General features: G+C 35.3%; 1 protein-coding gene across 2 annotated transcripts in view; it reads right to left on the bottom strand.

Annotated features, from left to right (window-relative positions):
• Positions 1-271: 271 nt before the first annotated feature.
• RB195_016051 (uncharacterized protein) overlaps positions 272-15,186 on the bottom strand; it is a gene marked incomplete at both ends in the record, with an annotated part of 38,090 nt that continues 23,175 nt past the window's right edge. For both annotated transcript variants that reach the window (XM_064207033.1, XM_064207032.1), the window contains 7 exons: positions 272-395; positions 479-582; positions 1,024-1,188; positions 4,142-4,243; positions 4,305-4,355; positions 6,008-6,085; positions 6,958-7,054. In XM_064207033.1, coding sequence (XP_064062913.1) covers positions 272-395; positions 479-582; positions 1,024-1,188; positions 4,142-4,243; positions 4,305-4,355; positions 6,008-6,085; positions 6,958-7,054 — 721 coding nt within the window. The remainder of the gene's footprint in view (positions 396-478; positions 583-1,023; positions 1,189-4,141; positions 4,244-4,304; positions 4,356-6,007; positions 6,086-6,957; positions 7,055-15,186) is intronic.

Here is a 15,186-nt window from a genome sequence, read left to right as displayed (position 1 = left end):
TTACAATTCAGGTAAGTATACTTCTCAAGCAATGATAATATAGAACATTTTGATCACATCAATACAGAGGAAAAAAAGAACTTCGATTGCGAAGTGACTGAAAAAAAAGAGCTGTCGACTGTAAATTTTCCACTATACATAGTTTATCTACTATTTTTTTACAAAAAAAAATCAATACGAGTACATGAGAAGACACCTCAGAAATAAACCAGTTATAATACATTGAATTCCTCTTTAACAGAGAAAAAGCCGGAGGAATCCCGGAGGAGCATCACCAAACTGGTCCCCATCCTGGCGAATAGTATTTGTATCCACCCCATGAGCCAAATTGATGATATTTGTTGGGGCCGACGAAATTCCGATGATAACCGAATGGGAATGGACTGGCCAGGAATCTGAATCGATCAATAGATCAAGAAAAAATCGGAAAATTGGAAAATTTGCCAAAAATATTTGGTGACTGGGGTTCTCCGCTCACCTCAACAACATTCCACTATGTGGAGGCATACCGTAGAGGAGGTTCTGTGAGTAGGTAGGTCCATAGGTAGTATATTTATAACCGTAACCAGGTGGTGGTGGGATCTGAAACAAAACGGACATTTTTCTCTCATAATTTTCTCAATTTCCAATTCTCCTCATTAATTTTAAGATTTTTTTCTAGGCTCTACTCATGGATTTCCACCATTTTTACCATCGAAACAAAGTTTTCCGGGAGAATTTTCTGCAAAATCCTCTTTATTACGTCATAAATTTTGTTGGATTTGCAGAGGCTCCGGAGTGTTATGTTCTTTCATTTTTGAGTCAAATTTCTTTGGTCTACGATCGACGCCGCCGCAGCAGCGATCCATCAAAATGACGGATGCGAGCAAATAGCATCGTGTTCCGAAGAAAGAAAGCCGATTAAATTGATGACACCCATAGGATTAACGATCATTTTCCATACAAGAAAATTATGATTCATGACGGGACGAGTTATCCGGAGCTGAGGAGAAAATTTTCCAGAATCCTTAAAGCGTTCCGAACCTGGTATCCGGCATAAGAGCCGGGACTAAGCGGTGGTGGTTTTTGATAGGTGGTCACCGGAGCGGGTGGAGGTGAAACGGTTCGGTTACGGTATGTCGGTGGAGCAGAGTCCATTGATGAAGGAGAACGAGAGTTCGCCGGTGGATATGAGTGATAGCCTCGATCCTGAAATGAGGTAGTTGGGAGAATATAATTTATTTTATTTAGTACTCCATATTTATCAGAATTAATTAATTTCACGTAATTTTATTTAATTTTTTTATTTCGTTTAGAAAAAAAACACTTTCATCTATTTCATCCTCTATTCTCTTCCAAGTTTTCCTTCCTTTTTCCCTTTTCCTCATCGTTCCGCTTCCCTTTCTATCTTTAAATCCTTCGAAGTTACGTTTCAAAAATATTTTCGCTACAAATATTTAGCTAAAAATAAAACGCAGTTGTATTAGGCCCTTGTATACACTAATACATTTTTCCCAACGTTTTCACACGTCCGAGAAGTTCGATCGACTACAATTCCCACCGCTCATCCGGAAATTTAACGAGAAACGTGTTTCTCTCGTATCTTTCCCACGTTTTCTTAAGTTCAAGAGAAAACACCTGTTTTGCTTCTCAGGGTGAACCATGGAATTAGTAATTTACCGGGAACCGTTAATCTTCGCCCCGTTCTCACCTCCTACTCTGGGAGGATAATTTTAAAGGGGGAAAGACAAGTTATTTTTTGTGGCTTCTCGCTGTTTTTTGATTTTAGCTGATCTATAAAAGAACGGAAACGGAATTTCAGTTTTAATTTTAATAATTTCATAAAGTTAGAAGAAATTCGAAAATTTTCCTCAGCGTTGATGACTCGAGAATTTAAATATCTGTAAGGACAACTACAATTCCTAGCCTTCAAGCGAAAAAAAAAATTAAAAAAAACGTTAGTGAATAGAAGGGTCAAATCCATGTACAATTTACTTGGAATGACATACGTTTAACCGGTGTAGGATAAATTATTTTTTTTCGGTAATTTTGCTGGAGTTTTAAAGTAAGTAAATAAGTTAATATTAACATATAAATGGAAATAAATAAGCAATAAACAAGATGCGATAATTTTTCTGATTTTTAAAAATAAGTCAAATATAAATTTAAAGGCATCACCCCACGAATCTGTGGTGGTACGGATTTCAGGTGGAGTATTCGTACACAGGATCGTAGATTATGGAAAGAAAGGTGATTCCGTCCATTTCTTCCTAATTGCCGTGGAAAACGGCCCGGAAGATGCGGCATCGAGCGTCCCGGTTTTCTGCGCTATTTTCTACAACGAGTTCGATTGGAGCGCGCCAGCCTTGCGCACGCGCCGCATCTTCCGGGCCGTTTTTTTACGGCAATTAGGAAGAAATAAACGGAATCGCACCCTCTCTATAACCTACTATCCCGTATACGAATATTCCACCTGAAATCCGTACCACTTCAGATTCGTGGGGTGACGCTTTTAAGCTTAAGCGCACGCTAAAAATAGAAAATGCTGCGCGACTGGCGATTTCTAAGACCACTATAATCTTAAATATTGATATATTGAATTGGATATTATTGTTCTACATTATTATATTATTAACTTTTCTATCTATCACTGTTCTATATATTAATGTGTATTGTATATTACTAAATATTCTTATGGTTATCAAATAAATTTTCATAGTACATGGATCGCAGACAAAAAATTTTCCTAGAAAACCCCTTGCCGGACAATTTTCTAGGATATAATCTGAGTGGAGGTTTTCTAACCAGGATATTTTCCCTCTTCCATGAGCAGTTCTCAATAACTCCTAAGAATATAAATCCCTGGAAAGAACAGAGAGAAAGAAATGTTGCCGAAAAATCTCCGAGAAGAGGAGAAAAACCGGGGAATGTCTTTCTTTCTAGACGTTTTCTGGATTGGGCAAACGCAAGGTGTATTTCTCTAGGAATCAGAAGTACTTCCTCTAATGCTCACATGCCTAAGGAAAAAATTTTTAACGCTTAGAGCTAGGCTTAAGAGTTATAATAAATTATTAAGGATGTAGAAGTCATGCGTCGCACGTTTACCTACGCCGGTCACGTTCGAGGCACGCTTCAAAGTCATCGGTGATGAGATATGAGGGAGTCGGGAGATCAACAAAAAAACGCTGTCAGCTTCGCGCAACTTGTTTATTTATTTGTTTGTTTACTCATTTATTTATTTGTTTATTTACTTATTTACTCACATACGCCTATGCTTCAGCAGAAAAGGAGCAGGAAATAAAAGAGACAAACTTTATCTGAGTCAAAAAAATTCACAAAACCGTCACCAAATTTATTGTCACTGGGACTCGGCGCTGTCCTTTTTGTAGCGGATAACATCCCGAACAAAAATAAAACTTATGCGGTAACGGTTCAGGGTATAATTTTCCTTATTTTTTATTCGAGGTGTTATTTTGAATTTTTTTCGAACAATTTCTTCGATCAACGTTTAATTTTTTTTTCGTAGCAATCTTTAGGTTTTGGGTAATTTTTCAAAATTTCAAAAAAAAAAAGAAATCCTTGCTATACCACATCACAGTGGCTGTGATGCCAAATTTCCCAGGGGAAAATCCTACGCGGAACTAACTCCTGAACTCTTTTTCCTCCTCTTCCTATCACTTTTTTCTCCGCCCTTTTTCGCACGCCATTGAGAGGAGTAAATAAATAAATAAATAAATAAATATTATGACTACCAAATTTTCATTAGCAATTCACGCATTCCAGCATGCAATCCACCGGTAGTATTCACCTCATTCTTGATTACGTGCCTCGGAAAGATTAAGGAGAGAAGTTTTGTGCATTTTTTTAGAGGATTTTCACTACAGTACCTCGTTCCCCTGCGTCCCTATAAAATAGTGCGCCTAAGGGTTTTTTTTCTCTCACTAATTAAACCACTTACGATCGGAGCTAATTCGTCTGAATTTTGTGTGTGTGAGAATAAGGGCAATAAGGGAAAATGCAGAATAATGTCGTGACGGCACGGGATTAATCATATAAGGCGGAATGCACTATTTTTCCGAAAATTCAAATGTGACGGATAATTAGGCGACGGAAAATAGTGTGTCAATAAGCATTACAGCAAAATTGACGAGAATTCACGTACCACCGCCGGTGGCACGCTATGTGAACGTGTTTGTCGTCCTGCGATTTCCGCCGCTGACATCACTTGGCCGTCGGCTAACGTCGTATGAAGTTTTAGTTTTCCCTAAATTTTGACGCATCAGGGATCCAAATGATCGGTGCAAATCGATAAATCCTATACGTACCTTGGATTGGCTTAAAGCATCCCGGAGATCCTTGTCACTGTTGACAATTACCTAAAACAGAAAATATATGTCTGGATATAGTAGCTTCCAAAATTTTTGTCCCTTTACGTTCCGCGTTGCGACTGTCGCAAGGCTATGCCCAAAAACGAGACGGTGAAGTGGTGGAGATCACGTCTAACTGGACACGCCGCAACAGCGCGCTGCTACGGTCGCAACGCGACCAGCAATGGGACAGAAATTTTGGAGAGAAGTATAAAAATTGTTCGATTCGATCTTTAACTTCTTTCTAAATGCAATTAAGGGTTCATTTCAAACTAATTTGCAAAAATTTGCATATATTCATGGGATGGAATGCTTCGCAAATTTTAATTGCCTTAATTATTCACAGATCCACAGAAAATTAGTGAAAGAAAAATTTCCAAGGTTAAACTGTTCTCCGATTTAATCGGAATCGGAAGCATATCTCGACGTTTTCATTCTGGAAACTCCGGAATACAAAGATTCTCACAATACTTTTGATAGATTTTGTAGGAAGTATGGGACCCTGGGGCCCATCTCACTGGTATCAGAGTCAGGTCAGAAATTAGTCTCCAATGATTTAACAGCGACCATGCAAAGGGATATGTAAAGCTGAGTTTAGTTAAACGCTGGGCCTTCTGGAAAAAAAGAAAGAAAAGAGAAAAAGAAAAAAAGAAGAAAGAAAGAAAGAAAGAAGAAAGAAAGAAAGGAGAAAGAAAGAAAGGAGAAAGAAAGAAAAATCCAGAAAACTCAAATAGGAACGACGTTTCCTTGAAAAAAAAAGCAGCGAAAGTACATTCTACTGTCCAAACCCTTCTAAGGTGCTCAGGTGCACGTCCCCAGTATCATGTTTGCTATACATTTACGTATTCTCACATGCGTTACATCCAGAAAAAAAAGGGGCGATGTCCTACAGAAAAAAAAGCGAAGTGCAAGTCGTGTCAGGACCACGTTCTTGCACGACACACATTCCAGAGCAGTCACATCATTCAACATGATGAATAAGTTCGCTTTGCCACTCTATCGCTCTTTTGACTTCCTGTTTCCCGAATCCTCGGAAAAAATCCATGTGGAATTCGGAAAAATCGGAAAAAATTGACGTATAGAGTGGGAAAGCTAAGCGTGTGATGATTTTCCAATCAGGTATACTGGACCAAAAAACCCTGATGAGGAATGAGGGAGCTCGTTGATCAATCATCAATCAATCAATGGATTCATTACTGTAATATTCTGATGATCAACATTCACCTTACATCCTTGTGTCGTTCCCATATTATTTTATAGTAATTAATTAAATTAAATATTTATTATTATTTTATTAATTTTACTTATTACTTATTATATTGTATTATTTTACAGAGAAAATACTTGTAAACCAAATATTTTTGATGAGAAGTCTTTAGACAAGAAAAATGCACAGATAGCCTCGTTTTCTTGCTCGAATAGTCGAATGTTCGATTGTTCGAATGTTCGAGGAGAAGTACCCATGCATAGTATGGATACGGATTTTTGGCGAGGCGAAAAAAATCACTTTTTGGTGGCTATCCTCAACTTTGTCATCAAAAACAGAATATATTTGCACCAGTCAGTTGTTGACTTTCTATTACTTAGAAATTTTTTTGTATCCAAAAATTTTCCGCTTCAGTAAACAGATACAAGAGGGAGGAGTAAACAAGTAAACATACCTGTCTACCGTGTTGATCAATATATGCGATCGCACCCTCAAAATCAGGCCTCACTTCGTGAACTTTTTTCATGAAAGCCTGAAAAAAGAGCGGATTAGTAACAGTAGCAGTGTCCTAGAATTACTATAACTTTTCCTAAAAAATCTGAGGCAAATTTACCTTGGAAAAAATTCTGTAAATCACTAGGAAAAGTTAATGGGATTTCACCTTTGACGTATTTTTTCATTTTATTTTAATTCTGACCAATTTTTTCCCCAAACTGTCTACTATTTGTGGTTTTCACTTCTGAACGAGTTCATTTCCTTCCAGAAAATCTGATAACTCCTTCAGAAGTGGGAAAAAAAGTGGTTAGTTCATTAGAGATTGTGCAACAATGATGTGCAATCATCTGAAAACGTCAGTCAAGGGTGGTCCTAAGGATAATTGGAAACAATCCAGATGAGACTATATTACTTAAAGAAGACGTCTATCTTCGATAATCATGGTTTTCTTCCTTAGTGAAACGGTAGCTGATTTACCGTGGTTATCGAACAGTAACAGAATCTTTTTTTTCACTTTTTCTTGTTGTTTACTTGGATTGTCGCTTGTTTATTCGATTCGCCAAGAAACTATGTATGCTTAGAACTCAACAAGTTCTATTTTTATTTATCATTTGTTTTTATTTATTATTTATTTTATTTGTTATTTTTTACTTATTTATTCTTATCCACTACCTGTTACAGTTATTTATTTTTATTTATTATTTGTAACATGTTTGTTCAATTTAGGGAATATACTCAGATTTTGGAAAAAAAAATTAGTTATTGTTAATTATTCGTCACTATTTGGTACTGTTTTTTTGAGTAATTTTGAAAAGTTTTTCTTGATGGTTTCGGAGAGTTTTTTTAAAATGATTTCGAATATTTAATTTTTTTGAAGAGTATTTTTCATCCGACAAAAAAAAAACTCACATCGTACAGATCAGCGTAGTCGAGTTCATAGTCGCTGATACGTAACACATATTTCTTCCCGAAATGATTCCATTTCACTTTTCGTCCAGAGAACATGCTGAAAAAAATAATCGAATAATCGGTAATGTTCTCAGAATTATTCAAGGACGACGACGACATCGTACGCATGTCGCATACAAATCGCACGGCTACGATGACGGACGGGCCGGGATGCCAGCTATTTTTGGCTGAGTACCCGCCTCGGGGGAAGGAGGGGGGAGGGGGGTAGGTGGGAGGCAGAGACCAGCCGCGAAAAATATGTGTGGACGAAAAAAATATGAGTATTGTTATTTCATATCGGATTATAATTAGAATTGGTGTAACGGCTTATATTTCAGACAGATGGAAAACATTGGAAAACATGGATTCAACTAGAAAAACACCTGCCTAGGCGATAAGCTTACACGGCTGATGAATGAAGAGGAAAAACAAATGCGCGCAGAACATTAATTAACATTTTTTTTACGTTTTGCTACCAATAAACATAAACATTTTGAAGATTTACATCTGCTAAGCTTTCTTAATCTGGATGCTCATAGATCAGAATGCTCGTAGAACAAAACATTTCATGAAGTTGAAGTAAACATCTGAAAATCTGAAAAATTATTTTTCTCCATCTATAGTTTCTTCTTTCTCTAGGAAACAATTTTTTAATGTTTTCTTTTTCTCAAAATGTTTTCGTATCTTGAAAGCTGAGTAAGATTCGGTCTATACTTTCTAGGAGTACGTCTACGAGATTTCGCTTTTATTTATTTTTATTTTCTATTTTTTTTTCGTTTTCTCGACGACAAAAAGATAACAATAAAATAAAAATTGTGGTTCGGTGAGATTATGTTTTCTGAAAAAGTGCTCTCCACCAATTACTTCATCAAAATACTAATAATTAAGTGAAAAATTTCCAGTAACAGGGAAAAAAATTATGAACAGTAACGAAAGGATTATGGCAATTCTATGCTAGAATATTTGATTTTATCAAGATTTTAGGCAAATGTGTACCCAAATTCCATGAAGACGCATTTGTAGGAAAAAAGAGCTATGCCAAGTTGAAATTCCAAAAATTTCAATAGATTTAAATAGCTATAATTTTTCAACATTGGCCAATGGAATGAGGAAAAAATCGGAGATAGAAATTTGTGTGTGATCTTCTCAAAAACACTTTTTACCTTCCTATTAAAAAAATCTTAAGGATCAAAAGCCTGTTACTTTTCTCAAAACATTTTCTGGAATGAGAAATTATAAATATGTATGTATATTAAAATTGTTATTAATAAATAATCATTAAATACTAATTATTAAAATTATTTAAAAAGTGATAATAATAATAATAATAATAATAATAATAATAATGTCCTGATGTCAACTGTGATGAGGTAATCAATGATGTCCCAGCCGAGTGGATAATTAAGGCTAGAGAAAAAATCTTAAAAAAGAGGATTTGAATTTTTTAAAGGGATAATAGGGAATAGAAAAACCACGTCATCATTAGAAGATTTTTAGCTGAAATCCTACCAATTTCATGGATATCCAAAGATTTAGTTTTATTACTTAACTAATATAAAAAATTGGGAGTTGCTAACATTTTATTTCTGCCTTCTGATGACGTCTCCTAAGCCAAAGAATCTCATTTGTCTTATATTCATGCTTTCGTTGTTTACGATTATATTATTACGTGACGTATAGTTTTTTTTTTGTTTGTTATAGACGCACACACACGGCTACAGTATTCTTAAACGAGAGAACAAATGAATGGAATTGAAGCGAACTCTAATATACGTAACTAACGTTATTCAAGACCGAGAAAAACAATAGATACGGTCAAGAAGGGGCGGGACCGCTGAGGAAGGAACTAAGGTTTTTTCTCCTGGCCAAGCAAAGCTTAAATTGGTCGAAGGGCTCAGAGAACAGTTACATTGAAGTTGAAAAAAATAATTAAATGCTAGGGAACCACAAATAAATTTTTCTTTCCACGAACTCGTGAGATTTTACAAATATTTATTCACAGTAATTCTAAATTTGAATCGCTTCCAATAAAGGTACGGTAATTTTCATTCGTCGAGGGGACATAGTGATTATGAATGATTTTGATGGCGGAAAAATGATTTTTCAGGCTTTCATTGACTACAGTACTACCTGTTTTGATCCTGAACTGGTCCGTCATTCGAAGAAATTTAATCGAAGATCAATCGAAGAATCAACAATTAAGGGAATCAACAACTCCATGTGAAAAAATTGGAATTACGTTGCATGAGGAAGAAGTCAGAAAAATTCCCGATTATCTTGGAGGAAAGGAGGAACAAGGAAGTGTAGAGAGTGTCATAGGTGAGCATAGGGAAAAACGACAGGAATACCGCAGATGATTACTGTAAGGAAGAATCCGCCTTGAAATCGGTAATTATCCTAGAAAAAAATTGGTAAAAACTAGGTGAAATTGAAAATAAAAGGAAATTTTTGTCGAGCCGAGCTCAAGCTGGCAACGCGCCAACTTGTTATTCTACTGCTTAAACGATGATATTCAGGATCGAGGAAGTGAAACGGCTAGTTTTATTTATTTACTTATTTATTTATTTGTTTATTTGTTTGAAAACACCTGTAGGTGTGGCATAAAACGAGAGCAAGATGGAACTGAGCTCACTAGGAAATAAAAAATACATAAAAATATAATATAATATAATATAATATAATATATAAAAAGGTGGAATATCAGCCCCAGGATGAACTTATCTGTACCTCTAGGATGAATGAGGCATAACAGTGTTGGGACAAAGTTCAAACGAACTAAGCATCACCTCGAAAATAAATAGTTTCTAAGTAAATACGATGGATACATCACTTCCTAACAAGGTCGTGGATCTTCAAATTTTAGCGGAAATGTTGGAATTCCGAGCAAAAAAGAAAAAAAAACGATTCAAAAGCTCATTTTTTTCATTTCCTTTTTTCACTCCTCAGAAGTTTATTCATTCATGTTTTTGTTTTTTAAAATAATCTGCGAGGATCCAAGTCCTCTTTGGGAATCCGAATACTTTCCCGAACAATTCGATCGGTTATCTACTGGCAATAAATGATCCCTAGGAATAATTAATGAGAATATTTATGAAAATTGTGACAGCTCCCTCAACCTTGGGGAGGACTGGCCTTAGATGGGATCTTTAGTAGCTTTAGACTTATTACGACCCCCCTCGGATATCCTCTATGCTGTCCGAGAAGTTGGGCATACCGTAATCCGTGTGAACATTAGCTGGGCTCATCTTTTTTCTATGAATTCTTAAGAAAAAAGTATCTACGCTAAGGAACAATTTCTTCCCTCAGTAATGAACCGATAATCCGGAATTACGATGCGATTAGGTGGATCTAGGCAAATTAAGAGTTTTTTTTCTATTTTCTTGGAATCTAACAACATCGGCAACAGAATTTTGGCGGGGTGTTTGCCAAAACTACAAAAAAAATCTTCAGGAAAAATCTTGTTATGAAAATATGAGGAAGATTTAAATTTCAATTAACGACAGTCCGCAATTAATTTAAATTTTTAGTGAAAAAAATAAAAATGACCGAAAAAACGTGTTTTTACTAAGAACCACAGGTGTGATTAGTTTGAAAAAAAGAAGTCCAGAAGGTTTGAGGTTAGCCTTAACTCTTGACCTTAACGAAAGGATTAACGAGAAAGGCGGAGCAGTGTGATCTACTCTCACTATACGATTAACGTACGCGTGAGTAATAGTAATAGAGATGGTCATTATTACTATGAGAATTCTCACGAACCCACCATTGTGTAATGAGTATTCGAATGATTAATGAGGAAATGACGTAAATGATGAGGGATGCAGCGGGAAGGCAGCTGCTTGATTGACGTAAAAGCTTTATTTTGTTGCTGACAAATAAACAATATATGTATGTATAGGGTTCCTGCAATTAGTGGAAAAAAAGCCAGAAAATAATATACAGGCGACGTTCAGTTTTTTTAGGTGTTGTTGCTTTTTTTGTTGTTTTTTTTTAGTTTTTTGTATGTTTTAGCTTTCTATCTTTCAATATTTCATATGCATATGCAATATTTCAGGAAATTAAAAACAATGAAACGTTTGAAAAAAATTCTGTTCATTTCCCAGGAGTCCAAATTAACGTAACGGATTTTTATTGTTATTATTTCATTTATATTTATAATTTATTCTCTATTATATTATTATATTATTCATTTATTATTTTATTTATTTATTATTTATTTATTTTATACTATTATTTTATTTAATTGTTTATTTTACATTTATTATTATTATAATTATTATTAAAATTCCAGAAACTACTCATCCTTCTTGTCATAACAATCTGTAGATTCAAATTTCACTAAGGATTATTTGAAACTAATTGGTGACAGGTGAAAATTTCAAATTTTAGCCCCTTTTTCCCAATAGGTCAGGATATTCCCAACGGAGCGCACAAAGTAGTAAAACTAAGCTGAGGAACAGTTGTTCTTTATTTTCGAATAGTTCTCGCTGTTTTCTTTGAGTCTTTACTGGATTTTTTCCCAATCGCTGTAAAACTTCCATAAAACTATTCAATGATATATGTTGCAGCTAAATTTAGAAATTTGGAAAAAAAAATGTCAAAATGTTACTGACCATAAGAAAATAAATAGTTGAAGTTAAAACGATAAAAGAATACAGACAGAGCTACAAATATTGCTTATTTGTATTTTTTAGCGATGTTTTTTGTAGTTGTATGTAGTTCTAGAGGAAAATAGTTAGAGGAGCTGTTACTCTCGTACCTAAAATGAAGGGAAAACAAATTTTTGACAGCATCATTAGTGGAATTGAGTTGAACGCTAAAATTCATTAATTTGAAGCAAAAATTGGAAAAAAAAATTTACGGAAAAGAGAGATTTATTTGAATTCGGAAATGCTAATAAAATTTTTGGTCTCAAAGTAAGAAAAAAAGAAGTAAAATAAGTCAAATAAGTAAAATAATAGTAAAATAAGTATAATAAGTAGGTCATGGTTCCTACAATGGCTCCTGGATACCAAGTAACCTCTCTATTAGTCACACCTTACTCATGCCTTACTCATTCTTGTAGCGTAGGTTTCGAAATTCTGGAGAGGAAAATCCTGGAGAGAAATTTCCGGAGAGAGTTTTCTGGAGAGAAAGTACGAGTAACCAAGCAACTCCATTGGTCATTGCTACACAAACTATTACATAGAAACCGGACGCCGAAGTCCTAGCCGTACTACGATAGTGTGGCGGTCTCGGCACGCAAACCACTGATTCACTATGAGGAGGCTCCGCCCCCGTCGTCGGGAAGAGTCCATGCGCCGCCGTACCCTTTTGAATACGATGAAAATGAAGCAGACGAATTATTCAGAGAGGGAATTATGGCGGCGAAGACCAGATGTGCTTCGTCTCAGAGACATCCTCTCCGAGGTCATTTGTACTTTATAATTTGGAGCTAAATATTGTTATGAGTGAAATTTTGCGTCGAAGAGGATTTCGGCTTGATTTCCTAGAGGACGAGGCGACGAATTTGCGATTTTCTCATCGGATTCTGGCCACATCGTTTGCACGGGAAGAATGAAAAGATGACTGAATGATTCGACGAAGAATGAAAAGTTCATCGCTATTATGGAAGAAGCGAAATTTTCTGACGTGTGACGCTTGAGTGGAAAAAAAAACATCAACAAATAATTCAAATGTGACACCACATTCATCGGATCATTTATTCTACATTGCAGAATCGAATAAAACATGCAAACATTTAAAATGACGTCTAAAAAATGTAGTCATAATTAGCTGAAGTTGTACTTTAGGCCCCCGATGGGGTGCGTTTTGGGTTCGTGGGGGGACCGGGGGGGGTGATTCCGTCCTTTTTCCTAAAAAACGGCCCGGGTCGGCTTCTTTTTGGGCCCTTTGTAGGGGTCGTTGGGCGGCGTTTTCAATTGGAATCACCTTCCTCTCCGTAGTCCCCCCCCCCCTATAAAAAAACCCCCCCAAAAATCCCCCCCCCCTCAGATTGTAGTAATCTTAAAGAAATAATAAAAATATAGATAATAAAAACTGAAAACAATTTAATGTAAATAAATAAAACAATACGAACCCAACTACTTCAGCCAGTGGTAAGGAAATTCGTACCGCTCTCACCGCTTCGTAGCACTTCTGTTATTGTCAGAAATTTCTTCCACTAATTTTTTTCCTTAGTTTTTTTTCCTCTTTTTTTTCTCACAAACATTTGTCTCCTCAAAATGAAAAGTCCCGTGTCATCATCAAAGGATCGGTGGTGGATGAGCGCTGCAAGAGGAACAGCAACGGAAAAAGTTGACACCTTTAAACCACACAAATTCCCCAGATCACCACAAAAAGCGTTTTCAATTAGAACAAATCGATTAGGATCAATCAGATCAGATAAATTTACATTTAAAAAAATCAGGAATAAAATTAGATCGGCAAAATAAAAATGACATAGAATTCCAGAAAAACATTCGCGAAAAAAAGGAGTTTGGAAAGCTGCCAAAAAGCAGAAAAGAATAAAATTGTACGCAGACGATACTTCTCGTCATCTCTAATTAAGCAGTATTGTTTTGTGGGTGATATCAGTGCAAAAATGCTTTAAAATTTAAATAAATAATAATAGTAAAAAATAAATATAAACAAATAAACAAATAGAATAAGAGAATGATAAGTAAATGAAGATAAATAATAATTATAATAAAATAAATGGCAATGAAAAACAATAACAATAAAAATCTATTTCTGAACTTTCATTCAATCATTCACAGATTTCACTCAAAGATGTAATTAATTTTATTTTTTTTTGAATTTTTCAAAAATTTGTATCACCTCATCTTTGATTCTGTCAAGTTTTCGAATGCAATCTCATCACTTCGATCCTCGTGCGATCAATCAGATCAGATAAATCAAGATTAAAAATTAGGAATAAATTTAAAATTAAAATGACAATCAAAATGACGTAAAATTGCAGAAAACCATCCGTGGATAAAAGGAATTTATAGTGTTGGAAAGCTGCCAAAAGCCAGGAAAGAATAATCAGTAGTGTCAACGACGAGAATTTTCGCGTCTATTTTTTAAAATGTTTTTTTTTCTCTAAAAATTCGTTCTCACTCTTTTCCTTCCGCCTTCCACATGCATTTTCTTTCATCCAGCTACCAATTACTAGCATAAAATTCTTCCTTCCAGACATTATCGTACAATTCCGAAAGTGGACCACGTGAAAAAAAAATACGCACCTCATCTGTCAGCGCACAAATGGAAGGGATGCGTTCCTGCTGACAGATAATTGTTGTTGCTCGAGCAGTTCTTGCTCGCTGACTTCTGGATTCATCTTGAACTGCCTACTTGAGTTAGATCCCAGGATACTTTATAAAAAAATACTTTTTTTTAAACATTTTTTACTACTAAGAATACTTTTTCCTAAATAACTACTAAGGAAATAACTAATAACTGTCTAAAATATCTGGAATTTCTTACCAATAATAATATAATTTAATAAAAAAAATAGAAAGTTTAAAAATCTTTCTGGATAATGAAGCGGTGCCTCTGCCAAATTCACGAAAACACATATATTCATCACTTTCGGGGAATATAAAATATGGAAAATTTTCAACCAGTAATAATATGATTTAATTTCGGAAAAAACGGAAAGTTTAGAAATCTTTCCGGATGGTGAAGAAAAGGGTGTTGCGAATTTTAGGGAATGACGTGAAGTTCAATTGAATTTGAATTGCTTTGGGGCATGCGAAGGTGCTCCTCGTCGGAGCTCAACGCGGACGGAGTTCAAAAAGCAGACTGAGCTCTAAACACTGACGGTGAGGTGTTGAATTTCTGGATTCTTCGAAAGTTTCCACTTTCTTTTAATGGTGTGTCGAAATTCCGAAATGTCAACTGATATCTTTTGAATTTGATCTGCACGCCGCGGGAAAAATGTTTACGATAAGGATGAGGATTTACGTAAATAAATTCCAGAATTCCTTCCACAATTTCTTTTATACGACATTTAGTAGCGCTTTAAAAACAACAGTAAAAAAAATGTTTGGGCGATTTCTATTTTTTTTTTCGCACCAAAAGATCTACTCCATAGAAATCCAGCTCGAAAAACATAAAGGACGAAGGTGGCTGAGCTCGGATAATTCCCGAAATTTCGATGTTGACGTGAGAAAAAGAGAGAAGATCAGCTCATCTCATGGCTATTTATAC

Source organism: Necator americanus, chromosome V (assembly GCF_031761385.1).
Source record: "Necator americanus strain Aroian chromosome V, whole genome shotgun sequence".
NCBI lineage: Eukaryota > Metazoa > Nematoda > Chromadorea > Rhabditida > Ancylostomatidae > Necator > Necator americanus.
This window is presented reverse-complemented; position numbering and strand designations above follow the sequence as displayed.